The 27,160-nt window shown below is 40.6% G+C and overlaps 1 protein-coding gene across 1 annotated transcript; it reads left to right on the top strand.

The window, feature by feature from the left end:
* The first annotated feature begins 251 nt into the window (after window positions 1-251).
* SLC25A36 (solute carrier family 25 member 36) lies at window positions 252-27,160 on the top strand. The gene is made up of 7 exons (XM_027905356.1): window positions 252-400; window positions 9,663-9,833; window positions 13,674-13,751; window positions 15,854-15,954; window positions 23,472-23,538; window positions 25,185-25,474; window positions 26,203-27,160. The coding sequence occupies exons 1-7, from the start codon at window positions 360-362 to the stop codon at window positions 26,394-26,396; spliced, it is 942 nt and encodes a 313-aa protein (XP_027761157.1). The 5' UTR covers window positions 252-359; the 3' UTR covers window positions 26,397-27,160.

Raw genomic sequence — 27,160 nt, 5'->3', positions numbered from 1 at the left:
GGTGACGTCACCCCCCGCAGCCAACGGCCGCCTCTGTTTACCTCGGGAGGGGTGTTGCATATTCATGAGAGGGTCCCGCCCCTGCCGTGACGTCACATCCTGCACCCAATAGCCGCGTCTGGTTAGCACAATGAGCTCATTATATATTCGTATTTATGCATATTCCTACTTATGAATATTCATGTTCGATGCATATTCGTGTCACACACGCTCGGTGCCGCAACGGCCGCGGCGGGAGGAGCGGGAGGCGGAGCCCGCCTGGCCCGGATTTAAGCGCAGCCCCGCCGGCCGCGGCGCGCTGAGCGCGGGGCGGAAGCGCCCGGCACCTCCTTCCTCCTTTCCGGGCGCAGGCGACGAGGATGAGCCAGAGGGATACCCTGGTGCATCTCTTCGCCGGCGGGTAAGTGAAACAAGCCGCGGGCGGGGACCCTCCGGCTTTCTCGTCCCTATTCCTGGGCCGCTGGTGCGGCCCCACGCCCGTTGCCGCTCGGCCCGGGAGCGGGGGCGGTGGCCGCCCCTGGGGCGGGGCCCGCTGCCCGGAGCCCGGCGGTGTCTCGGGAGGGGTTGCCCCTCTGTCTGGAGCCCGGCAGTGGCCCGGGAGGGGCTGCCCCGCTCCCTGTGCCCGAGGGGCCGGGGGGGGCCGCGCTCCACTCCGCGCCCGCTGCCCTCAGGCCCTTCCGGGCCCGCCGTGCGCGTTCGGGCCCGGCCCTGGGAGCGCTCGGAACTGGGGGTTTTGTTGTGACGGTGGGGGAGGTTTCCCTTAAAACCAGCGTCGTTCCAGGGGCTTGTCCCTTATCCGGTGTCGTCGTGGAGGAGCCCGCTCTGAGGGGCTCTGTATCCCGGTGTCTCGGCGGGCCGGGAGTGCCTGGCTGGTCCCGCTCGTGTCCAGGGGCCGCTGTGTCCCTGGAATGCGTTCCAGCGCTCCGGGCTGTGCTGCTCGACACGGCCCGCAGAGTTCCACCCGGAAAGGCAGAGGCAGTGGGAGGGAAGAATGCACCTAGAAGTAAAGGTGTGTCCCCTGTGGCTTTACTTAGGCTTGAGGTAACTCCTGTACCCTCGCAGGTGTTTGGTGTCGGTGTCTTTTTAAGCTTCCGAACGCACGGGTGGTTACACAACATGGGGCCCTTCCCGGGACTGGGTGGGAAGGGCACCTGGCTTACAAGGGAAAGCTGGGAATCCTAATTGGCTTGACTGTAAAAGTGTGTTTGGGGAGTGAGCCTGGGGCTGTAGAAGTGGGAGTGACACCCACTGAGAACGTGCTTTGTATCCCATGGGAGAGCTTGGAGCTGTGGCTTCCATTTGTGCTTGTCATTGACAAAAATGAGCTCACTGCCTCTGGACTGGCATGTTTGAGGTGGAATAATAATGTGTTTTCTCTGACCGTGTTTGGGTGAGTTGGATCACTCGTGGGCACTTTCTTTGCTTCTGGCTCACTTTGCAGATTTATGCACATCATGCACCTGGTCTGTTGCTTGTGTGGGGCTTTTTCACCCCCTTAATGTCTGGCACTCTGTTTAAGAGGAGAGTGGTTGTGCAGCAGGAGTCAGATGTAGTAGTGTATAATTTTTTTACTAAGACTTCACATCCTTGTAAGTGCTTAAAAAAAAAAGGCAATAGAAGGAGTTCAAGAAAGACAAGGATCTGCTGGAGAGGGTCCAGTGGAGGCCACAGGCATAATTAGGGGTCTAGAGCATCTCTCTTAGGAGGAGAGATTGTGGGAGCTGGGCCTGTTTAGTTCAGAGAAGAGATGACCGAGAGGGGTTCTTGTTAATGCATCAAAATATGTCACAGGGGTATCAAGAGGACAGTGCCAGACTGTTCTCAGTGGTGCCCAGTGAGAGGGCAGGGAGCAGTGGCCCCAAACTAAAACACAAGAGGTGTTCCTCCTTAACATGAGGAGGAACTTTATGTTGAGGGTGGCAGAGCACTGAACAGGCTGCCCTGGGTTGGACTGGATGGTCTTCAGAGTTCCCTTCCAATCCCAGTTATTCTGTGGTTCTGTAAGTGGTGCTCACTTGATAGCTCTGCCCAAGGGTGATTACGGGGCAGACTCGTGTGTAACGTCACAAACAGGTTTACAAACCCGAAACTTAAAACCGGATGAAGATTGCTCAGCTCAGCTGGTTCATTCCTATCTTCTGCAGAGAGCTCTAGTCTGTGCTGAGCTGCTGGCCAGCTGGGTCAAGGGTTACTCTGTGAGGAAAAGGCTGAGTGCAGTTTCCTCATGTGCATGTGCCAGCCACGTGTTTCCTGTAGCCATAGTCCAGTCAAGCTAACAGTTTATATTTGGTCTCATTTAGCAGTAGAAAAGTTTTCAGGGTCAACTCATGACTTTGCAAATTTGGTGCATAACAGATCACCTGAGTGATCTTTAGCCTTCAGTGAAACTTCAAAAGCAAGCAAACTTTTTTGTTTTCTTTTAAGTTGCACTGGAGTCTCTTGTGAAAACAACACGCATATCTCAATCTGCTGGCCTTTTTTTTTTTCAGTGTCCAAGTTCATTTTTTAGTTCCTGCTTTGTGAAATGAAACTGTAACAGATGACGTTGCTGGTTTAGTAACATAGATAGAAGGACTTCAAGAAAGATGAGGCCATCCTGGGATTTCTCTGTAGCTGCCAGGGCTCTAGATTTTTTTTTTTTCCCCTTTGTATATCTTCTGTTCTCCCATCACCCAGTCAAACAGCAGCTGTTGTGACTGTAGACAGTGTTGGTAGTGTAAACTCAGGTGCTTTTATTCCAAACCAAGAAGAAATCAGTTGAGCATTCTCCATCCTTAAATTACAAAGCTATGTGATTGAAATGTAGGCTGTAGATTAACATTTTGCTTCAAGTATGTAACTGGTAGTTACACGCTCTTCTGGTTCACAAAATGGCAGAATAGGCCAAGTTGGAAGGGACCCATAAGGATCATCAAGTCCAACTCCTGACCCTGCACAGAGCTCTCCCCAAGAGTCACACCATGTGCTGGAGAGTATTGACTCCTTAAAAAAAGAGTAGAAACTCTTAATCGTTTGCTTTATAGGGAAGATGAATATGTTTTGGATGTGCCTGCTTGCAATCATAATTGGTATATTGAATGGAAATTCAGGTGTTGGCTACAAAAATAATCTTCAGGGTTTTGTGATTGATTCTTTATTTCCAGGAAGCTGATGGCAGTGATTCTGTATTATACAAACTTCCATCAGAGCAGGGAACTTGCCTGAGTGTTTCCTCACAAAAAAAAGGATGGTTTTGTGTTTGGAGGTCAGTTCAGCTCCTGTGTTTCCTGCAGAAAGTTGGCTGTTTTCTAGTTTAATATGTGAGGGAGCATAGGGAGGAGTCTCTTTATTTGATCTTGATTATAGAACTGTCTCAAATTGGTCTGTCACTAAAATCACCTCGGATGGAGGTACAGGAAATGTATTTAAGATAAATCTTTGAATTCTCAGAGATCAGACACTGTTAAAATTATGAAGTAAAGGTGAAAGATTCTTGGAGTTTTCTGATTAAAAAGATAATAATCATCTGTAGTGGATATTATGGTGATGGGGGCTTCTTTATGCCCTTTCAGAAAATAGCCACTTGAGTCATAACTGAGTTGTCAAGCACTTCGTTCCTCTCTGCCCTCAAATGCATTCTTGATGTGTAACCCTGGCTGTCTTTCAGAACAAGTGAGAGGAAGGTTAGTCCCTTCCTATCCAAACCTGAGGTTATGTTTATATTCAGATACACTTCTGTGTGGAATAAGACAGTGTTTGTTTAAAGCTTGGGCTTTGCTCCATAGAGTTATCAAATTGCATGAAGATTGTGGTCAGTATTTGAGACACTGTGCCACTGGTCTGTTTCTCATATTTCTTTCTAGATGCAAATGCTTTGAGTGGTTTTAACTTAACACAAATGTTATTATACATGTTTATTTACCCTGGCCCCTAATAGAAACTAAACTATTCATGTTGATGTTTGTTTTGGAGAATGGAACCCAGTGATGCTTGGTCCCCTGGTGCTGTTTTTCCTGTTTTCACTTGTAGGTTTCTATGTAGCAGCACATCAGGGGGATTTTATTTTTATACTGTTAATTAGAAATAGCAAGTTCGATTAGTATTTAAAGTTTAAGGATACATAACTTACCTACTTTTTTTTTTGTTCGTAAAGAAACATAATTGGTGAATAAGGGGCTTAAGGATTTCTGTCTGCCAGTAGTCCTAAACACTGTATTAATACTGAAGATAGAAGTGCTTATAATCTGCAAGTTGAACAGTATAACAACAGGAAAACCCTGAAAATTCAGTCTAATGATGTACATTCTTGCTTTTTCTAAAAGCTATACTTGCTAAAGCCCTTAAATGTTATCAGAAGACTGATACTGAAAACTTAAGGTCCAAACTTGCAACTTTGTTGATGTGAAGGGTACTCTGGTTGTAATACAGCTCCATGAAATTGCTGACAGATTTGGGACTTGAATTTTAAGTAATGAAGAGATAGGAAGGAGTTCTTTTTGTGAGAGGCTTGGATACCTTGATGTTTGGTTTGGTGTTTTTTTTTTTTGACAGAATGTTGAGCTCAGTTTTCCTGCTTTCCTTTTATCAGCCAGTATTTGTATGGAACTTTCATTTTCATAGAGGAAAGGTAAATAGCTGGTAAAATACATGAATGAATGTAGACCGGAGATAACAGGGTCAGGGGTTATCTCCAAGTCTTTGATGCTGTGGTTACAAACACTGTGAAAGGTGGATCTGAGACTAACACCATGCAGCCTTGCCTTTTATTTTTATAAAATACATCATTATTTCAAGGAATAAAAGAAGTCTCTCACTGACAGTTTCAGTTCTAGGTCAGCTGATGCTGACATTGGGGATATTAATCTGCTTCAGAGCATTTATAGACAGTGCACTGGCTGGATTTGAGACCCTCATCCATGCCGGAGTTCTCTGCTCTTACTTGCAGGTGTGAAAGGTAACAGTAGAAGAGACTTAACTGCTCTGGAACAAAGGCAGGGACTTCCTAGCATATGCCTTCAATTTGGAATAATGAGAGAAGGCTTTCTTGTGCATCCATCTCTGCAAACAGAACCTGGGATTTGAATGCCAAACGGGTTTAGGTTTTTGGAGCACGTGAATTTTTCTTTCCTTGCACTGTCACTCAAATATAAAATGGGGAAAATAGTTGTCAGAACTGTCTGTGTTGAACTGCCAGCAGAGCTTAAAGCCCAGTATATCCTGGTTTGTTTCTGTTCATCTGGTGAGGTGATAGACTTCTAAATGCACATTAGGGGTCAAATTAAATATACTGTGGGTGGGGTGTTTGGGCCTTTCATTTCCATGGGTGCTGTCTGGAAGAAGCTGGAGTTCAGGTGAGCGTTTTCATCTCTCTAGGTTCTTCTGTCCAAGGGATGTCAAGTATACAACTGTTCTTGGTTTTGCTGTCTTTTTTTTCTTAAGTTTGTCATGATCCTGCAGGTTAGATAATACCTACATGTCTCATGGTGTACATGTATCTGTTTCACTGAGCACCAGGTCTCTTAAACTGCACAAGAAGGCTCAAGTTCAAGACTTAATTCTCTAACTTGACAGTGTTCATAATGGTGGAATTTTAGTTTTCCTTTTTTTTACCAGTGTGTTTATTTTTATGGATTTACCTACTTATCTTTAGTTTTCTACCCTTCAGTTCCTTTGGGCCCCACAGGTGGATTCTCTTTCACGATCAGGTGTTTCTGATTAAAGTCATCTTTGCATGTGTTTTTATACTCACTTGGCAGAGCTGAAAAAGACTTGTAGTAAACATTGATTAGAGGCAAATGCAACATCTAATACAAGAGCAAGTGGTCTTCTGAACAGCATTCATAAGAAAGTGCTGTAAAAATTCAGACAGAAGGGTTCAGGACTTGCCATTTACACTCTGTCAGCAGGAATGTGTTTGCTCGCCTATTTACTCTACCAGATGAAACCCATCTAATTCTGCAGAAAAGTTTACACACTAGTAAGTGTTCTTAGAAGTCACAGTTGTTGGGGCCTAGTGCATGTCTGGAGATACTGAAGCCCAGAGTGGTTTTAGGCAATAAAAATGTCTGAAGTAGTTTACGAAATCCCACCTGTGTTAGGAGGAGAAGGAAATCTAATCATTTTCTAGCTTTTTTAAAAAAAAAAAAAAGTTTTTCCAAAGTGTGCTAGCCCATAATTTGTGTTAAACCACAAACTAAAAAAACTCCCCAAAATTTGAACTGGTGAGGAGGGTTAGCAGGGAGGGTAGCAGCAGTCTGCTGGCAATTTTTAGAACACTTGTAAGCAGGAGCTGCTGGCTGGCTGCTGATGGCCTGCCAGGACCTGGGGCACAAAAAAGTAACTGTCTCTTTGGACAATATTTCTAGTAGTGTGTTAAATAAGCAGTAGGCCAGAAATATATGTCTAAGTAAAACATGCTGTCATTGCTGCTGGTGACAGAGCAGCTGGTATTGCTGCTTAGAAGTTGCTTGTTTGTACAGAGTATGTAGTTCCTGAATTGTCTCTGTTTACACACAGGCTCTGTTTACTGACAGTTCCTCATAAACAGGTTTTTGTCAAGCCTTGCATGTTTATCTTAAAGGTCAAGTGAACCAGACAAGTCAAGAGTAGTTACTGGATTATGCCTTCTTTTAGTGCTTGTTCATACTCAGTGGATCTTGTGCATATTGAGAAGTTCTGATTCCTCAACATACCAAGACCTTTTCTTTCAGTCCTTCAGTTCCAGATGTTATCTCTATTATATGGGACTTCTTGAGGGCTGAGAAAGTGGAGTATTAGACTTGGACAGAAGTAGAAACTGGGGATTTTTTTAAGACTTGAGTGATACAGAACCGTGTAGCACTATAAAACTTCTCTGCTGTCTTCAACTCTAAGTAGCAGTTTGAGATCTTGAGGATGGGAACAGTGAAGAGCTTTAATGCAAACTGTCATTAGTTTGTGGGAATCACTGAAAATATTCTTGGGTTCAATTGAATCATCTTGAATTATTGACCCAACTACCCAACAACACAAAAGCAAGAAGCTGCCAAGGGTGCTGATTATTTGAAATTACTTGAATGGCCGAAAGTAATGCAGGTAAAGGCCTTAAAAGGGAGGTGGGTGATCTGCTGCTGCCCTCTGATGCGGGTAAGCAGTCACTGGCTGTCACTGAGAAGTGCTCACTGTAAGAAGACTTAAAAAGAGCAAACACTGAGTATCTGTGGATCTGCCCTCTTCCCCATTCATCTCCTAGTCTGCTGTGGAGTGAGGTGTGTCTGAGCCATCCACAGTGAACATCTGGCACAAGTGCTGCTACAGTCAGGGGTGTGGTGCAGGGGAGCATGCAGGGCACAGGCTCCAGGGCAGCATTCATCTTCAGCTTTGGAGAATTCTTCTGGTGAGATGTATTCTGGTGTGAGCATTAAGGGCTCCAAATTCCAAGCCCTGTTCAAGAATGTAGGCCATCGTTTTTTTGTCCTACTTTCTTCCCCACTTGCGTGGTATTTATCTCATGAATATAAATCATACTGTGTGCTTTCTCTTGTGATTACTGTTGTTCAAAATCAAGTTCTCAGGTAACCTGTCCAAAATCAAATGCAGAAAGACTTTCAGGAGAGTAAGCTCAAGGGGGTTGGAAATGGAGGGGTTGCAACAAAGGAAATAAACTCTAAAGCCAGATTTCTACATTGGCTGCACAGGCACATTACCATGGGGTGGTATCTACTTTGAACTGCAGGAAATGCAGCAACTTGCTGTCTGCTCAGAGCTGTAGAGTTTGAGCATCTTCATGTCAAGTTGTGTTTGGGGCTGACCTACCTGTGGTTCTCATGTGGTGGTCATGTTGTGAAGCTTCACATATTACAAGCTCCTGCTGTGCCCAGCAGTGGCTAAAATAAATCTTAGCACATCTGTCCTGTCAATCTGCGTCTCTAATTTTAAAATACAATTAGAAGCAAGTGAATTGCTCACTCCAGACGTGCTACTCCAAGATGTGTGACAGTCTGTTATTGTGTGAGTGCAGCATACACTGAAAGACTGGTTTATCTTCCTGCCAGAACACTTTTTTTTTCCAGACTGACAAAGAAATTTGATATCTTTCTTCAGTTAAACCTTGGAAGAGAGTAGAGTTCAGAGAAATGTTGGAGTTAGAGATGGGCAAGATGCCTGTAGGCTTAGTAATAGGACACCTCTAGGTCACTAGGTTTAAATGGAGCATGAAGTGAACATCATGAAATGCTATCCTGCTTTGCAGCTGTACTGTCAGCTCAGTCCTTACTCTCTTAGGATACAGTGCTTTATTTTTTGTGTTCTCTGTGATAGAAGAGTCATCAGACTACACAACTATAAAAATGTGTAGGAAATCTTGAGTCTTAGCTGTTACTCCTAATTTGGACTGATTTCTCCTTTGCATTTTGGAAAACATTATTTTAAAGAGACTGTTGAACAGGCTTACTTACAGCTTTTTAAAGGCTTTGGGGGTGTTTGAGTTTCCTATGTTAGAAAAGAAATAGCTGATAATTATGTTGTCAGAATCAAACACCTCCTCTAGATAATGCATCGGGGAAGCAAATGCTGGGCCCTTTGAATGTAGTACAAATTGTGTTTGTGTGTTAGTGGATTTCAAACTGAGTAGTTGTTAGCATTGATACCTGAACTGAAATCTAGGTTTACTTGCTGGGATGGATTTTTTGATTGTTTTTTAAAGGAGATATATAAAACTAATATATATTTAAAACGAGTGTCCTGGTCATAGTTTTAAGAAGGGTGTTTAGCAATGTTAAGAATACTGTTCTGTGAAAAGGTACAAGGAAGATGTCGAGGGCTTTTCTGTAATGATAATGTCAGGGCATTTGGGGCTGCCTTCGAAATCAGAATTTGTGGTTTTGATATCTGTCCCTCAGAGGGTGTATTTAAACAGATAGGAATGCAGATGTTAATAAGTGAGTGATGAATCAGCACCAGAAGAATCCTCTGAGCAGGGCTGTGCACAGGCAGTGTGTTCTTGGCTGTGTTCTGCTCCAGCAGCACGGCAGGAACTGCACTGTCAGCACAAGTCGTGCACGGCTTGCCTGGACTTGCTCACAGGAACAGACTGAGGCAAAACCTACACGGCTTCACCTGCTCAGCCCCTTGAGCTCTTTATCTTCCCAGGTTCTACTCTGTAGTATCTTAGTCTGCCTTGCTGTGCTGACAGAACTCAGGAAATCATTGCTTTCATGGTACAATACCCCAAATATTTTGAAGATGTTATTAAATTGCCATGGCACAGATTTTACTGGGTTTTACGTGTAGCCCTGTGTGCATAGCACATAAATCTTTTCTACCCTGAAGGATTGTTGGCACCTTGTTTGCGGTCAGGAGTGCACTAAACATTAAAAAAAAAAAATAGTTAAAATTTACCATAAGAAGTTAAACATTTCAACTATTGAGCTACTTTCCAGAGCTGATTTGAACAGCATGTACTGGAGACTGTGCTCCTTCACCACTTTTTGTCTGTTTAATTTTTCACTCCAACTTGTGGGATTAACAAACTGATTTAACAGTTTGTTTGCCTTCAAGGGCAAATAACTGCAGCACTGTCATACATGTTCTGGTTGGTTCTTCACCTTTTGCAGTCTGACTGTATTACAATGCTAATTATACGTGAATGTATCCCCACAGTTTCTTTGGAGTTACAAATGTGGTGATCCTATTTATTTTTGCAGATGTGGAGGTACTGTTGGTGCAATTCTGACATGTCCACTGGAAGTTGTGAAGACACGATTGCAGTCTTCCTCTGTGACTCTCTACATCTCTGAAGTTCATCTCAACACTGTGAATGGTGCTGGTGTCAACAGAGTAACCAGAGTTTCTCCTGGACCTCTCCATTGTTTGAAGTGAGTGTACATGTCACAAAGTTTTGGGTTCATTTTGGGGAGGAGCGAAGTATTTTGGACAAATCTGTATGAAAGACTCAGAGTATTGTCCGTCCTGTTACCAGGAGGTGACTTTACATATTCTGCCTTTTAACTGTAATCTTCACATTCCAATTTTCTGAATGTCCTTCATGCCTGAGTTTCTAGTGTGACTTACCCAGAGCACATAAACCTTGTACAACACACATCCAAACTGGCAGTTACTGTAGGATTTAGGCCTTATCTGGTTAGAGGATAGGATTTGCTTTATATGGAGGTTGTACCCAAATAGCTCATTGAATGGAAAATCATTCTTAGCATGAAAGTTTGGATTCAGAGTCTTTTTATGTGAATTTGATAGGTGAACAAATATGTGGAAAAGAAAGGCTTGGATTGTGACAAGCAAGAAGTGTTTCATCCTTGCCTTATTGGCTTCTCTTGATGGAAATTGAGCCCTTCATTTGCTTTCTGAATGCTTGGTTATGAATTTACCTTCTGTTTAGAAGAGTATGTGAATAAATAGCAGATAGAATAGATATTTGTTTCTTACGCTCCTCTGCTAGAAGCCCGCCAGGCTTTAAAAGCATCCCTAAAGCCAAAAATAATTTGGGTATTCCCAGGGAGCAAGTTCAGGCTGAGGCAGAGGTGGTCCATGATGAACTTCGTTGGTTGGGTTTGTTTGTTTTGTTGGTTTGTTTGTTTTGTTAGTTTGTTTATAACAATTGTCATCTTACATCTGCTGTTTATTTGTCACACAAGAATACGTCTCTTCTGCTGCTTTTGTTCTTTGCTTAGATGTGTTTTCTTTCAGGTTGTTATCAAACAACTGAAATGCAAAGTCTGGGTTTCCAGTTCTTTAAATACACTAAATATGAAGAAAAATCCTGAATGATGTGGCAATGGACTGTGACAATAAAAATACATAGGTGGAAGACAGAATTACTCCTTACAGGTTAAGGTACTAGGGCTGTTCAGCGGGGAAATAAAACTGGATTCCTCTGTCACTCTCATGCTCTTCATGTCACTTGAAATTTTCTGGCTCGTAGTTGTTCAGTTTGGTTATCTAAGCAAACTCAGTGCAGTGCTCCAAGGCTCACAATGCTCAGTCTAAAAGCAGGGACAATCAGGCAAATTACGTCAGAATTTCAGTGAGCTGACTGATGTAGAATCACTTCTGCATTTTAAGCATCAGCAGAGGTGACTTCAAAGGCATCTCTGTCAAGAAACAAGCTTGGAATAACTGGTACAGGTGACTCCATTCTCTGGCAACAAAAGCAAATTCCCTTAAATATCTGTGTTGTATGTCATGTTACCGATTCTCATCGTTAACCTTGCACAAAACCTGAGGTCTTGGTAATGGCAATCTCACTGGCCTCCCAGTGCAGGCTTCTCCATGTGACATAAGTAGGTCAGCTGAGGCTGTGTGGAGCACTTGTCCTGCTCTTCCAACCATGGATTTGCCCTTTGCTGCATTTGTTCAATAAACAAGTGCAGGCTCTGGGATTTGCTCGTTAATGCAAAAAGTTGGTCTTATTTTCAGTGCAGACTCTGGAACTCCTCCAACTGTGTCTGTGAATGCAGGAGAACATCAACAACTACCTCCATGATAATCCTGTTAAAATCTCTCAAATTTTGCTAGTCTGTCAAATGTTGGGACTTTAGATCCAGAAGAAACAAATAGACCTGGTTCATTTCAGTCCTAAGTTTCTCTCAAGACACAGATTCTTTCTGCTTGGAATAGATGTATGTGCCCTGTGTGTACCACGGGATATGGTGGTAGTGATTTGTCAGTAGTGTTTTAAGTGGACACAGATCACGTCAATTGGATTCAGCAGTGCAATTGTTAACAAAGCTTCCAGGATATCAGGCAGGTCTAAGTAAGTATCTTTGAGTTTGTGTTCAATATTCCAGTTATTGCTGTGGAGCAGTGCTACCCACACAGTGCAGTGATGTCTAACTGTTATGGACACAAAGCTGATATGTTGCTGGACACATCCTAAATAGTGCTGGTAACTTCAGAACCACTGTTTCATTTTTGCTTATTGAAAGCAAATGTAAACTTCCTGTTGGATTTAGCAGCAGAACAATAGTGAATCAGCTAATGGAAATCAGAATAGGCTTGGAATCTCCTTCAGTGCTTGTTTGTTCTGATAGTATATTCCAAATAAAATGGCCATTTATACAAGGGTAGTGTACTTTATTGAGTAATTGACTTGTCATTAACCTGTATCTCTCTTTGAAGAAGAAATATACAGTAGAGCTATTTCTGTATATTGGTCAACATTTGTAAATCAATAAGCACAGGCTTCTGTTTTGCAGCGTCTGGGGAAGTAGTTAAGAATTAACTTTAAATATGGTTCTAAAGTAATTGCTAGAGCAATTTGCGGTAATGGGATGCAGGTAGTCCATGTTTCTCCTCCCATGCCCTATCACACTTTGTAAAATACCACTGTGATTAACATCTGGATTGTTGGACAGATTGCCTTCTGAAAACTGAATATTAATGAATATTCTCTTACCGTGGCAGTGTACCTTGCATAATGGCTTTCAATGCTTTCTAAAATCCACAACTCCATGGGATTAGTCTTGCAAACACTAAAGTACTAGTAATGCCGCACTTGAGGTCTCCACTCACTGCTTGTATCCCTGTTGCTCTGTAAATTCAACGATGGAAGGGCACGCCCTGCTGCCACCCAAGCTGTGTTTATGGTGGGCGTGGTACACGAGATTTAGGACTGTACTGAGACTGTGACTCTTTGCATGGGTTACACTCCTGTCTCAGTTAATATCAGTGAATTACCTTGCATGGAAAGGCATTGTGTCTTCTGGAAGGAAAGATAGTCAAAAGGCAAAAAAACCCCCTGGCTCCACAGCTCAGCAGCAGCTTGGGGAGGAGCACAGAGGCAGCAGTTCAGAACTGACCAGGGAATCCCTGCCAGCCTCAAGGAATGCCATACATTGGAGCTTTCCATTTCCTTTTACTGTAGCCAAAGTAGTCACCATATGTAAAAGGATAAAGCCAAGGCTCCTTGTTAAATACCTAATGAAGTTAAATAACTTATAGGTTTGAGAAAGGTAGGATATAGAGGAAAGCAACCTTCCAAATAGCAACTTCTGATGAGTAATTTAGTGTACTGTTGCGAATAGTGTAGAATCAAACCAGGGTAGCGCATGCAAAGCCCTGTTGAGGTTTGTCTCTTTTTGAGAAGAGGAGATAATAGGCTGCCAAAGGTGTCCCTGACTGAACATCATAAGCAGTAGAGCTTATGAGAGCTTACATCTTCCTGAGGAGCTCTCAGATGGAGTGTGACTCAGTGAAACGACTTAAGTCTCTCTCCTCTCTTCATGTCTTGCCCTTTGCCTTTTGACCCTTCCACTCCAAGAAGTTAAGCATGTGGACCTAAAGGATGGTGAAAGGAATGTAGCATAGAATAAAGTATTTTTGCCTCCTGAACAATCTAAAACCTACAGGAACATGGGCATTTCTGTTCTTAGTATTTTCTCCCTGATTAGAGGACACTTTCTTTAGCTTCCTGATGACATACAACTCCATGCATGGATGTGTTCCTGTATTTGAGGTAAATCTCTATTGACATCATAAGTCCTACCTTGGCATTTAATTTCTGGATTTCTATGGCATGTCAAGCAATATTGGAATCTTTTATTCTGATTCTAGGAAATAACTAATTTTTTGTGGTCAGCACTGTATTGTCAGTTATTATCAAAGTTTTTCAGAGTAAAGGTTAAAATGATGTATTTGTTTGTCAGTGCATTCCTTAATTTTGATCTGAATGTTACAGTATTGTCTTTTTTGTTTTCTAGGATGATCTTGCAAAATGAAGGCCCTCGTTCTCTGTTCAGAGGTTTGGGTCCCAATTTAGTAGGCGTTGCTCCTTCCAGGTAAATACAAACATGCACACTAAATAAACTAAGGGATTTATTTGAAGTAAGTTTTGCATCAGCACAAATACTCCAGCTCCAGGCTGGTGCTGGCGCTCAGAGCAAGGAGCAGATGATGCCAGAGCTTGAATTTCTCCGTACATAAAAGTGTGAGCCAAAGTTGAATCTAAAAATAGGAGAATACATAAGGAAGAGAGTAGAAACAAAGCTGTGTAAAAGTAATATAACTACTTAATCCTGCATGAGGCTGTAGTTGTTTTCTGGCTCACTTTTATTCTCTTCTGTTTGAGGAGATTCTTCATGCAGAGGGAATGTATTCCACAAAGGCTTTATTATTCCCTTGACTGAGCACTCTGCTTTTGTTTATTTACTTACTTTGCCTGAAGAGAAAACATTCTTGACCCCTACACACTCAGCTAGAGAGTATCTCTTCTGCTTTAAGGTGTTTGGATGTTCCTGGAAAACGTTATTAAACTGAACTTCAGCTCTGACAGATAAGGCAGTGTTCTGTAGATCCTTTGCATAAGAGAAAAACGTAATAAAGGAATTGGAGTGTCTTTATCAGATTTTTTTTTTCTAAGGATTTAGGAATACCTGAGGTATTTTCTGATTGCTGACTTACTGCTGTTCGTTGGAGAAGCTAAAGTAAATCCAGTATCTTTTTTTGTTCTTTACACCTGCAGGGTATCAGCACTTCCTAATCTGAAAAGCCTCTATTTTTGCTTGGTAGACCAGTCTGTTCTATCAAATGTTCGACATTGATATCATAATAATAATAGAAATTTTTATCCAGGAAGAGGTTTCACGTTATAAATTACTATCCTCAATGGAAAACATCCTCAGTTGCAAAAAAACAAATCTTATTTCTTTTCAATAAATTTTATGTTAAATCTAATTCCCTTTTCTTCCCCCAAGTGAAGTGCTTAGCTTGTCTCCTTCCCCCCCACACCCCCTTCCCATACCAAAAATGTCAACTTGATGTAGTGTGTGAAGTCTTATTTATAAGCACATCCCTATTTCCCTCTGGCTACCTTGGTCTTCCTCTAGTACTTCATTTCAATTAAGCATTAGCTAAGTGGATTTAACATCAGCTCTTTGTTTAAATAAGCTCTAGGGAAGCATGTTTCGTAACACATCCAGTACACTTAACTGAGTTCAGGTTCCATTTGAGAAATTACACCCATGAAGCAAGCACTTTATCTTTTTTTGTAATGAAGAAAAACATGTTTGCACAGCTAATGAGGTTAATGTTCTATCCACGAAAAGTTGCACGTTCACTTTTTCCCTTGTAGAGAGGTGTTTAAAGAAACTAACAACCTGAAATGTGTGGTTTTAAATGTGATTAAAATGAGCTTTTTAGCTTTAATGATTGAAAACAAGTTTTCATATTTTCAATCGTTTCATGATTATTTCAAATTTTCATATTTTTCGTAATATGTTGAATTGACATGCTGACTTTGTCTAACTTTATTTTAATACCAGCTCACAGACTCAAGTTTACAACCTTTTTTTGGGAGTGTATTCAGAGAAAAATTGTGTACATTCTGAGTACAGAACTGAAGAACCAAAATGTAGATACTGGCTTCACAGCTGTTCTAGCATTTGATGTATTAACATTTATAACCATAAGTTAGCAATATTTACGTCTCTAATTGTATAAAAATATTAAGAATGCTGTTTGGGTTTTTTTTAAAAAAGCTGCGTACTTGTTTGTTCTCTTGAAATTGTCATGCTGTTGAAATGAGTTTAGGTCCATTAGTGCAAATTTGTTCTCATATTTAAGTGTTGCAGAATACTGAAACTTGAGTTTTCAGTTCAGCAGTGTTTTGCTTCCCAGTGTCACAGATGTCTATTCATCCCTCCTTCCCCTCACTAATTGGTAATTGGAGCTGTTGTGGAAGAAAAAGTTAAAATGTATCATCTTTGTTTTTCTTTTCTGCTCCTAGAATAGTCCCACCATGTTGCAGGAGTTAATCCTTGAGGAGCTCATTACTGAGGAAGTAAATTTTAACCCAAGATGACTTAGATTAGTGCAGTTAATGGCACTGCTTATTAAAGATATTGACACACAAAACATAACTTGGATTTTGTTCTGATTTTAGAGCCATATATTTTGCTGCTTACTCAAACTGCAAGGAAAAGCTGAACAGTATTTTCAATCCAGATTCTACCCAGGTACACATGATTTCAGCTGGTGTGGCAGGTAAGGATCTGTAACTTTTTAGCTTCATTCTACAGTCATGTCTGTAAATGAGAAGTGACAAATGTGGAAAAAAAAAACCCCAGCAACAAAACAAACCAGAACATGTTCAGTAATTGAATAATGTTTTCTTTTAGTGGTTACCTGCCTTGGCCTCTCATTAAACAAGCTATCTGGAGAATATATGCATGAAACTGCACTGAGTGATAAATAACAGTGTGTGTGAATAGTCTTTTCTAGAAAACCTGCATGCCTGCTTTTTCAATGGTTAATTTGTGAAATGAAAAAAAAAAAAGTTTTGAAAACAGTCGCTTGTTGTTCTGTAAGCTATGAACATTGTTTACACTGACTTCAGGTTTAATTCTTCTTAATCTGCTTTTTTTACCACCACTTTCTGTTGCAGCTTTGTATATCTGACTTATTCTTGTCCTTCTGAAATAAGCCTGCAGGTATTTGTGTAAGTTATGTGTAACACTCCCTCCTCCTTTGTTCATATACCAGTCTGTGTGACATTTGCTCTACCACTGAAGAGACATAGAAGAGCAGATTTTTCGTAGTTTTCATATATTTTCATCTCCAAAGATAAATTTCTATTTAATATATGCATTGTAACTTTGGTGTATTTGAGCAGCCACCAATATTTGATGCTTAATCTGTATGTTTTGTGCTTTGGGATCATTAGCAAGGGGAGTTAAAGGCAACAACTGAGTTATGGGCATGGACTTGTGCTGGGAAAATCAAAACTCGGACTGGCAACACTTTTACCTCTTGTTGCCAGTGTTTTCCCTGCACAGAACCAATTTTTCAAAAGATTTTTTTATGTATAGGCCATAGGCACTTCACAGATGAATTCTGACAATTTTACTGTTGAAGTTTCTAATTCCTGTCAAACTTACAACCAGTCTATAGAATGTGAGTCCTGGCAATCTGGAGTGGATTGACAAAGGTCATGTCAGAATAATGAATGGGATTAGTTTTGTATCGAAGGCTGATGATCTGGTACAAAGAAATTCTGTAAGGCATAAAAAATGTGACATTAGCTTTATATTTAAATGACACTGTTCACCTCTGGCACATGAAATGTGGTGGAGGTTTTTAATCTTTAAGATGTAAGGAGATCTGTTAGGTTTTGCCCAAGTAAGACAAGGATGATGAAAGGATTGTCTTTTTTTTGTCATCCAGAAGTGTGTGTTTTGTTTGTAGGTGAACAGCACAGGAAATGAATTGGAAAGGCATTTAATGTAGAGTTCCTCCTAATCAGCTAATTGTGCCAAGAAAAATTGAACTGTTTTCAGCTCCTTGTCAAGAGGATAATACATGTCTTTAGATTTGGGGGGCAGGTGCAAGTGTGGGTGATGTAAACAAGTCTGTCCTGAGCTGAAGACAACTTGTGTAACTCATGCAGTGCTGCAGACAAATGAAGGTTCAAAATGTTCCTCACCTTTGGAAGTTACTGCCCCCATTCTGTAGTGAAAAGAACACTTATGGAGATGTGCTGTAGTGCATTTCCTGAGTGTCTGTAGATTTGGGATGTAGTTTGTCATGGAGTTCTCTGTTAAGTAACTTGCTTCCTTTTCAGCGGGTTGATGTTAGGCATTTCAACATACAGCTGCAGGAAACTGGGGTAAAATGCCTTTGAGCCTTAATTACTCTTCACCTTTTTTACTCTTTCATACAAGTTTTAATATTGAATCACACCTCCCAAGTTCTGCAGTTGTATTTCTAAACTATACAGCAACCAAACAGAATGCTCAGTGCAGGCTCACAGGTCTTGGCACTGTACACTACAGAAATTCTCTGGAAGACCTTTTAAAAAAAACTTCTTTGACACACTTCTCAATACTCTGGTGTTATTCTGATATATGAAAAGGACTCTGCAGTTGAAATTAACAGTGCTGTCTTGGGAACGTGCTAACCTTGTTTTTGTAATTCTAATATATTTCAGAAAATGCACTTACACCAGCTATTAACAGTTTTACCTGCAAGGTTTGTATTGCTGTATGATGCAAATCAGCTTAAAGAAATGGCAAAGTAACAGGGATGAGATGGAATGTGAGCTCTTAATTGGTTGACAGGTTAAAACACAGAACATCATTGCAGTATTTGCTTTGAACCTAAGACTTGCAAGTTGGCCAAGTGAATAAAGACTTCTAATAATTAGCAAAAAATAATCAGTATTGATTTTTTTTTTTCTTTTTCAGCTGCCATTGGTTTCAGTAAGAAATTGAGTAACTCAGTCTTAAATGAGGGTTGTTGTTTTGGTTTGGTGGTTTTTGGAGGTGTTTTTTTGGACATGACCTTTCTGTTTCATAGAGGTTTTTCCTCATACCTCAGGAGCATGAAGGAGGATTTGCGCTTACAGAGCTTTTCCTGTAGGTTGCAAAACATGGTAATGATGCAGACGTAAAATTTAAAAAAACCTAACTGTAACTTACTGTTTTATTGAAGTACTGCAAATAGTGAACTTGAGTCAACTTTAAATTCTGTTTATTTGTGTCATATGCTAAGAAGTATCTCAGGCTAGACTGATGTCCTTGTTAAATAAGGATTGTTTTATGTACATGGTGTTCTGGGGACTGAAAAGCTGAGGTGTGTGATATTTTAAGAATTTTTGTTTGGTTTTAGGCCTGATTCTTCCTTCTCAAGATAAAAATGGTGTATTTATGCTTTTAAGATTTTTCTACGAAGTTTGTTCAATCCCAATGAATTATCTACCTATTAGTAACTGATGCCTTATGCAGTTAGGAATGTTATTTCCTTGCTATGTGCCAGCTTCCAGCATATAGTTCACATCACTCTCATACCTAAAATATCTGTGTATTGACATGAAGCCTCAGCAACCCTTTTTGCCAACGCCTCAGCCTATCACATGGTTCTCTTTTTGCAAACTAGGGCAGTGAATATATCTGAGCTCACTACAGGAATGAGTGTTTGCTTGTGTGAAGATGGTTTATCTCTGTGCACTTCCAAGTTAGGTTAAATTCTCAGATTCACTGTAAACTCTGCCTTTTCGTTGTACTTGGCCTCTTTTGCCATAGAGAAGAAAAACTGTGGAGAACTGAATGAGATACTTGATTCCTGTATGGCTTTATTTGCTTTTTTTAATGATTCCCAGCCTCAAATCAGACAACATGGTTGCAAATCTGCTGCAAAACTACTTTGCCTTGTATTGCTGTTGCTGTTCTTTCTAGAACTTCACTGGCAAACCAACCCAAATGCAGATTTTTTTAAAATTTATTTATTAAAAAATAATTGGGACCACTTTATTATTTACAGAGATAGAATAATTTTGTAAGTTTTTAGTACTATGGGTGCAGTTAATTCATAGCAAATAAAATGTATATTTAGTTCATTGGTCTTAGAAAGTCTGATTTCATAAGGCATCTATCTTGGTTTTTTCAGTTTTTTCAGTCCTAAGATTAGGCTAGCTTTTATGAATAATATTTTCAAAGGAGTGGGGAAGGAGGAGGGTTCATTTGTAAATTTGCTATATAGGTAAGTATTTGGAGATATAAAATTGAACTGCTGCAAATGAGCAGAAATTTCAGTACTCAGTGCATTTTAAACAACTACTTTAATATCTGTGGCCTGTTTTGATTATTTTTCTTTCTTTTTTGTCCTAAACTTTTACCTGCAAACAGTTAGATCTCACAATAACTAACTCACAAATCCTTCCGATGGGATTCGATTTGTACACTTGTGTCTGATGAGGTCACTGCTTGTTGTTATGATACAGAAAAGCCTGTGTCTATTTTAGGCATTTACTGTACATTTCTCCCGTGAAAAGAGTGAGATCGTGTCATCTCATGCTCCCCACCCGCAGGTCACTTCCTGCAGAAATATGGACTAACTAAAACCTCGTGAGTACTGAACTGAGCGTCTCTTGCAGCCTCTGGTGTAAGAACCACACAGTGGGTTTGTGATATCTCTTGGATAAACAAAGCAGGGGGAATTCACTTGCCTTACCTTGAACTCAGATGATGTGCATTGTGCAAAGACATCACTTTAACTCTGTTAAGAGTGACTTTTTTTTTATTATTTTTTCTCCCCCCCCCTCAGCAGTTCAGGGAAAGGTAGAAAATACCTTTCACTGGTAGCTATTACTCTACTTAGCTCTGGCTAATTGGAAGCCCCTAATGGGTTAAACGAGGCATTTTGGTTTTGGGTGTTTTTTTTTTCCTTTTTTTCAGTGTCCCAGAGCTGCCTTTTAAATGCTGCAGCTGATATTCTGTGTTGTCATATTATTTCAAAGACCTCTTTTCTTTTTTTTTGTTTTTAATATGTATATAATCTCCTTTCTGTCTCTTTCTGTTTACTCTTTTGGTTTATTTTTATTTGACTACTTTGGATTTTTAATTTAGCATTCCATGTTCACACGTGTCTTATCAATTACATTGGCTTATAGAGAAAAAAGCAAAACCCCTATCCTTGTAATTATAATGCATAATAGGAATACCTGGGATCTTACCTGTCAGTAGCTGGTATAGCTGAAACATTAGATTGAGGTAATTCTTTGTCTGAAAGTGGGATACAATTTCATAGAAGAAAAGCATAGGAGTCAGTAGTATTGCCAAATTTATCCCTACTTCTGTTGAATCTGGAATCTTTCTTGAGGGTACGACACACTGATAAACAATATAAAGCAATATAAATTTCATTGGGACTTCTGAAAAGAAAAAGGCAACAACTGGTGGAGCTTCATGGTAGTTATTGAAAGCCCCCAATCTTTATTGTTTACCAAATATTTTTGCTAGAGATTTTATCTAAAAAATGAAAGGTTATCAAAGATCCCAAATAGTGTGTTTTTCATGTTTTGGAAGGCTTTCCTTGGTGTCAGCATCAGCGTCACTCAACTCTTAATTAATTTCTTCCACTGACTTTGTTTACTACATTAGCTGTAAGAATTGACCTTTAGTCGTTTCATTTTAAAACCTGAATTACTGAGGGCCCTTGGATTTGAAAGCTTTGGTTTGAACTGTCAATTTAGGCTTTTGACAGCCCTAGGGAAAAAAAAATTGGCTGTGTTGTTTAGTGTCTGATCCTACTGTTAGGAGTGCTGCACCTAAACAATGCCCAGGGAGAGCAGTTTGGGACAGAGTAGGGGCTGCGTCCTCTGCCAACCACCCTTCACTGGACATTTCCAACCTACTCTTCCCAGCCTGCTTAGAAGTGTCAGGCTGCTGCTGTGGGTGCCTGCAGTCACTGCTGTCACCCAGGCACTGCCACTCATCTCACTATGCATTTCCTGTCCCAGATTTAGGATCTGCAGAGACCCTTTTTTTGGGTTGAGTAGGAAGGAGGAAGGGCTGAGCAGATAAGGCTGTAACATCCAGGCTAGCAGTAACAAAATTCCAAAGCGTGCAACGTGAATAGGAATGCAAAAGGGGTTTTTGTTTGTTTTTTTCACTTGTAATCAAGAACTAGGAGAGACTTAAGAACTAGTATTGGTTTTTACAGAGAAGTCTTTCCTGGAAAATGACTTGGTAGGGAAAATTTTAGTCATTTTTCCCCACCTTATTTCAAAGCCTTTATTGCAGTTCTGTGCATTCCTATTCCCCTTTTCCGGTCTAGATATGGAAAGATTCTGATTGGAAGTCAAAGAAAATTAAAACTTTATAAGTGTTAGTGTAAAGAAATAAAAACAATGTTTCCTTTCAGTGTAGCTGATATGGGGTTCAAGTGCTGTTGGAATCAGTGCAGTTTCTATGACATTAAATGACTGGTCAGACAGGCTCTGGCTAGTTGATCTACAGAGCTGATTTTGCAGATGTGATGTTTTAAGAACATCCTGTGCCTTGTTATGGCAGAGTAGTTCCTCAGTGCCTTGAGCTTTTGCATAATTATTTGCCTACCAAAAGTAGGGATATAAAAAAACTTGTCTCCTTAGGATTTCACTCCATCATATGAAGGGTATAAATGTACCAAGACGTAGACAAAAAGAGTAGCGTATTTAAAAAAAAAAAAAAAAAAAAGAAAGCAACTCCAAACCTTTATCTACTACAGAAAGTTACTTGGTTAAGAAGTTTGAGTCATTATAAAAATCCATTTAATCAGAAGATTAAACAGAAGCCTCCCATGTGTTTTTATTCTCCATGTGTAGAAAATCAGCTGAATCCTAGCAGTTGCCAAACCTAATTTGTCTTTAGAGCTGTAACTGAAAATCCTAATGAGGTATTTAAGATTTGGGGGTGGCAACAGAACAAACCTCAAAACAGTTAAGATCCCCTGGCATTTCTGAGTATTGCAAACCTTTGTGTGCGATGTCAAGTAGATTGTGACTGTCCAGGAGTAACATGTATGCAAGCAGTTCTGCTAAATACATTTCTGTAAGCTGCTAATGATCTCCCTGAACCAGCTTATCAATAACCTGTTCCTTGGAGAAGTTGGGTGCACCAGATGTGCACTGAGGAAGGTAACTCTGCTTTCCCACAACCCAGTCCGTCCCCCTGCAGGAGGGCAGCCTGTCTCTGTAGTGATATACCAGCCATGTGTGTCACCTAGAAAGCAAGTGTCTAAATTTATCATCTCTTGCCTGGCCATGTTCCAGCTTTTCCCTTTTCCTGTTCTCTCCTGCAGACATGACACCTCATTAATGGTGCATGTGTGGTATTACAACTCGATGATTTGTTTTATTTTACTTTTTTTTCAGAGCTGCCTTTCACTCTGCTCTCTCTCTCCACAGTTGTGCAGAAGTAAGAGTGATTCTTACTTCTTTTTTTTTTGTTTTGTTTTTCTTTATTTTGTTTCCTTTTCTCTTTTTCTTCCTTTTTCTTTTTCTTTAGTGGACTGAAAATCAAAGCTTTAACCCTTGGCCCTTATGCAAGCCTAATAGTTGCTGTCTGAATTAGAAGTCATAGTATTTACTTTAACAATTTAAACACTCCTATGCTTGTAAAAGTATTCCTAGACCAGCCAACAATCTCTGCTTTGAATACTAAATAAAAGATTAGCACTCAAATTTAACTGTTCTTTATAGCTGAGTATTAAAAGGTCTCTTAATTTACAGTAATATATGCCTTTTGACTGCACCAAAAGTAGTATTTATTCAGTCTGCATGCTTTCAAACTCGGATTGTATTTCAGGTAACAAAATAAATTGACACAATGTTTTCTGCCATCTCAAATTGCTGTAGCTGTCTCTGCAATGCATTCTTATTGACATTTTTGCCAAATTGGCTGTGATATTAGTCTAGCTGGCATTGCTGCTCTGTGGTATCAAAACAGGGTTGGTATTAGATAGGGAGAGAAATGTACTTAATCTGGCTTATTATAGAAGGGGCATTTCTTGCTAAGATTTAAACATACTCAATATTAATGTAAAATATAAAACCAACCAAAGTGTTTATTGGCTGTATGGATTCATAAAATGTCAGTAAAGGGCTACAGTGGGTACTTGTGCCAAGTCAGTATAGTCCGAGTTTTTGCATCCACTGTTCCTTACTGTGTGCATTTTTAACTTAGATGCAGTTGTTGTTCTTGTGGTATTATCACATCTAACTTTGTTCTTTTTACATTTTTTAGGTTTCACTGCGATCACAACAACTAATCCCATTTGGTTGGTAAAGACACGATTGCAGCTTGATGCCAGGTATGGTGACAGTGGGAAATAACAGTGCTGGGATAAGGTTATACCAAAGTGTTGTGATGTTCCACAGCCCAAAATAGAATTAGTTTTTCAACTTTCAACATCTCAGATTTCAGAAGTTCATGCTGATCTATCTACAAGTTATATTTTCTCTCCCCTGTCCGCTCGTGGAGTGACAGAGCAGCTTTGGTGGGTGTCTGGCATCCAGCCAGGGTCAACCCACCACACACCCTGTACACAGATACACAAAACCATGACAACACTGCACAAGATGTGCTTCCCCACAGCCCTGAGTGCAGGCACTTGGAACATATGGATGGTGCCAGTAGAGTTCTGGGTGAGACAGTCACAGAATAAACCAGCAAATAACCTTGTAAGAAGTTATGGTAACTCATGGACACTGTCAGAGCAAGACAGACCCTGGCAGCAGCTATTAAATAAGCAGTAAGAGGCATCACTGGATGGCTGAATTTAAGTCCTGGTGGGTTGAACCTGCGGTGTTAAATGCAATGAAGCAAGGTTTAGTTAAGAGAAAGACTGAGCACATGGAGCTGCAAGTTGGATCTTGAGTAAGCCAGGTGGAGGACACTGCAGAGAACTGGGAAAGCAGCTCATTAGTTGAGATGAAGACTAGGAGAAAGAGATCACTCACTGAATACTGTCACAGGTAAAACAGACTTGACTTGGGGGATATTAATTGAATTTATTATGAACAAAATGAGAGCAGGATCACAAGAAGTAAAATATATCTTAAAAACACCTTCACGCCACTGCTCCCTCCTTCCTGAGCTTTATGGCTTTTCTTGCTTCTTAAATATGTTATCCCAGAGACATTACTATCATTCCTGATTTGCTGGTCTTGGCCGGTGATGGGTCCATCCTGGGCCAGCTGGCACTGGCTCTGCTGGACATGCAGGAAGCTTCTGGCAGCTTCCCACTGAAGCCACCCTTGTATCCCCCCTGCTGGCCACACAAACCCAATACACATGCTCAGTATTTCAATATGCACAAGTCAATTCAATAAGCAAGCTCAAAATGGGAATAAAATTTTATTTGCCAAATACTGCTTGATACAGTCACATCTAATAAGCATTTTCCTTGACATCAGCAGTGGCTTACTTGAGTCAAATAACAGCTACCAGCGTTGCATTGGTTGATATGCTAGTTGTTTGCTGAGAGCTGTAATGCTGTGGGGCCTGCTGTTCAAACTCTTATCCACTGTAATTACCATGCTATGGAGCTCTTTAGTTCAGGCGACACTTAGGGGAAATCCATTATGCAAAAGAAAATGGTCATTTTTCTCATGAGTCACTGACGTTGACAGCCCATTTGGGAGTCTGTTTTCAAGCAGTTTAATCCTTTATTGCAGAGTTGTGGGGGCTGAGAGCTGTTCAACCTGTCTAAAAATAGTTTTTCTTTAGTCACCATATGAAGCTTGGCTTGGATTCCATGTAATGCTTTAACTGTGTTTAGTGCTGAAGATCTTGGGGACGTTCAAGTTCTGTGTTCTTGACCATATCTGACTTGGAGCTCCTCAGCAGCAGTGTTGGATATTTCCTAAGTCTTTTCATCACTCAAAGAAAAACTGTTTAACTGTTGTCCAGTCCCAAGTTGTACCAGTGGATATCTGACTTGTTTTCTCCTTTCAGGAATCGTGGAGAAAAACGAATGAGTGCTTTCGAGTGTGTCCGCAAAGTTTATCGCTCAGATGGCGTTAGAGGCTTTTACAGAGGAATGTCAGCATCCTATGCAGGCATATCTGAGACTGTCATTCATTTTGTTATTTATGAGAGTATTAAGAAAAAACTGCTGGAGTATAAGACTGCTTCTCCCATGGACAATGAGGATGAGTCAGCAAAAGAAGCATCGGACTTTGTTGGAATGATGATGGCTGCTGCCACTTCCAAAACCTGTGCAACATCAATAGCATATCCCCATGGTAAGTGGGGCAGGTAGAGTTGAGAACCTGAGTCAGATCCACCAGAGGGAGTCTTTTCAGTGATATTTGCAGCCTGCTTTGGTTCACTTGCTCAAGAAATATTTCTTTGTCTAAAGCTTTTCACATCAGATTCAGCAGGTCAACGTGAGTGGGGTGTTCAGAAATGGAAGTGCTTTGAGGTCAATATCTAGCATGGCCTTCACTTAGGAAATGTTTATTTTGCCAAAGGTTTAGCAGGGTGTGGCCCAAAGTACTTAAGCAGATCTTTTTTCAATTGGAATCTTTCTATATACTCAGCAGTTTTCCATACTTTTCCAGCAAGTTCCTGTCTCCCTTCTAGGAAAACAGGCTGTCTAGTTTGTGTTTCAACTAGATTTGATTGTTGCTTTTCCTGCAAAGTAGTTGTGTATACATGAAGTTTGTTAATGGACTGAATACTAAACCTCTGTCAACTTCTGAGCTAAATTGTAAGCCCAAACAACAGTCCTTTTCTGGACTGCAGCTAAGCAAATCAATTGGCCCTGTTCAGTCAGGTATCTAATGCTGCTGAAAATGTAACTTGTTTTCTTCTCACACCTACTTGGTTTGCTACTCCTTTTTTTTTAAAGAGGGATTCTGAGATTTGAGAACTTGAGGAGGGGCATTTTCACGTAGCAAATCACTGCTTGGTTTCTGGGAAAAATAATGCAAAGTGGTGAACGTAACCCCATGTGGTTCTCTTTGTACAGAGGTTGTACGAACAAGACTAAGAGAAGAGGGAACAAAATACAGATCTTTCTTCCAGACACTGTCTCTGCTCGTGCGGGAGGAAGGGTACGGGTCCCTGTACCGAGGCTTAACCACGCACCTGGTCAGACAGATCCCAAACACAGCTATCATGATGTCAACCTATGAAGTTGTAGTCTACCTGCTCGATGGATAGCAGTGTGTGATGAGGCTTCCTGGAAGAAGGTGGAAGATGGAAAGACTGGAGTGGACCACTGAATGTCAATGCCAATGTGGTGGGCAAAAGGAACGCTATATCAGGAACAAGCAGCTGTAGAGAAAACAGAAGGTTGATTGCGGGCAACTATGAATAATTTTGCTGCCTTACTGTGTGGTCTCTTGGCGGTGTGACAAATGGGAACTGCCCCTTAGGGAATGCCTTCATACATCTCTTAATTCAAAATTATTACTTCCTTTTCATCAGTTAAGCTAAACAAAGCCATGGAGTCATCTTCAGAGACCTGATGGATGAGGGAGGGAAAGATATGTTTTTGGGCAGCCTTATTCACTTCTCTTAGTGATTGTTCTGTTTTACTTCAGAGTAACCTGTTGGAAGAATGGCCAAGACAGTACTTTTGTAGATTTCTATACCTGAAGATTCATAAGAGACTGAGGTAGTAGTCAGTGTGTCAAGTTTTCCATGTTGCTACCTCAAGACAAAATACGGTTCAGGGACCCAGAACAGAGTTATTTCTTCACTACAAAGGATGATACTTTTTGTAGTTTTTTAGTTTGCTTATGGTTGGGTTTTTATCCCCCTTAAATTTTGAGCAGTGTTGTAGGTTAGCAAGAGAGGATCTGATTACTGAACTCTCTTCAGGTTATCAGTCTGTTAATACTGGATGTATTTGGATTTCAAGTTCTGATGCATTATTCTTTTTCTTTTCTGGAACTTTTCTTAAGTTAGGGAGACCTATGAAA

The sequence above is a fragment of the Empidonax traillii genome, unplaced genomic scaffold (assembly GCF_003031625.1).
Source record: "Empidonax traillii isolate 1590-97213 ecotype Southwest subspecies unplaced genomic scaffold, ASM303162v1 scaffold1147:size172421, whole genome shotgun sequence".
In the NCBI taxonomy this organism is placed as follows: Eukaryota; Metazoa; Chordata; class Aves; order Passeriformes; family Tyrannidae; genus Empidonax; species Empidonax traillii.
The sequence above is the reverse complement of the archived record's forward strand: the minus strand, read 5'-3'. Positions and strand labels throughout refer to the sequence as shown.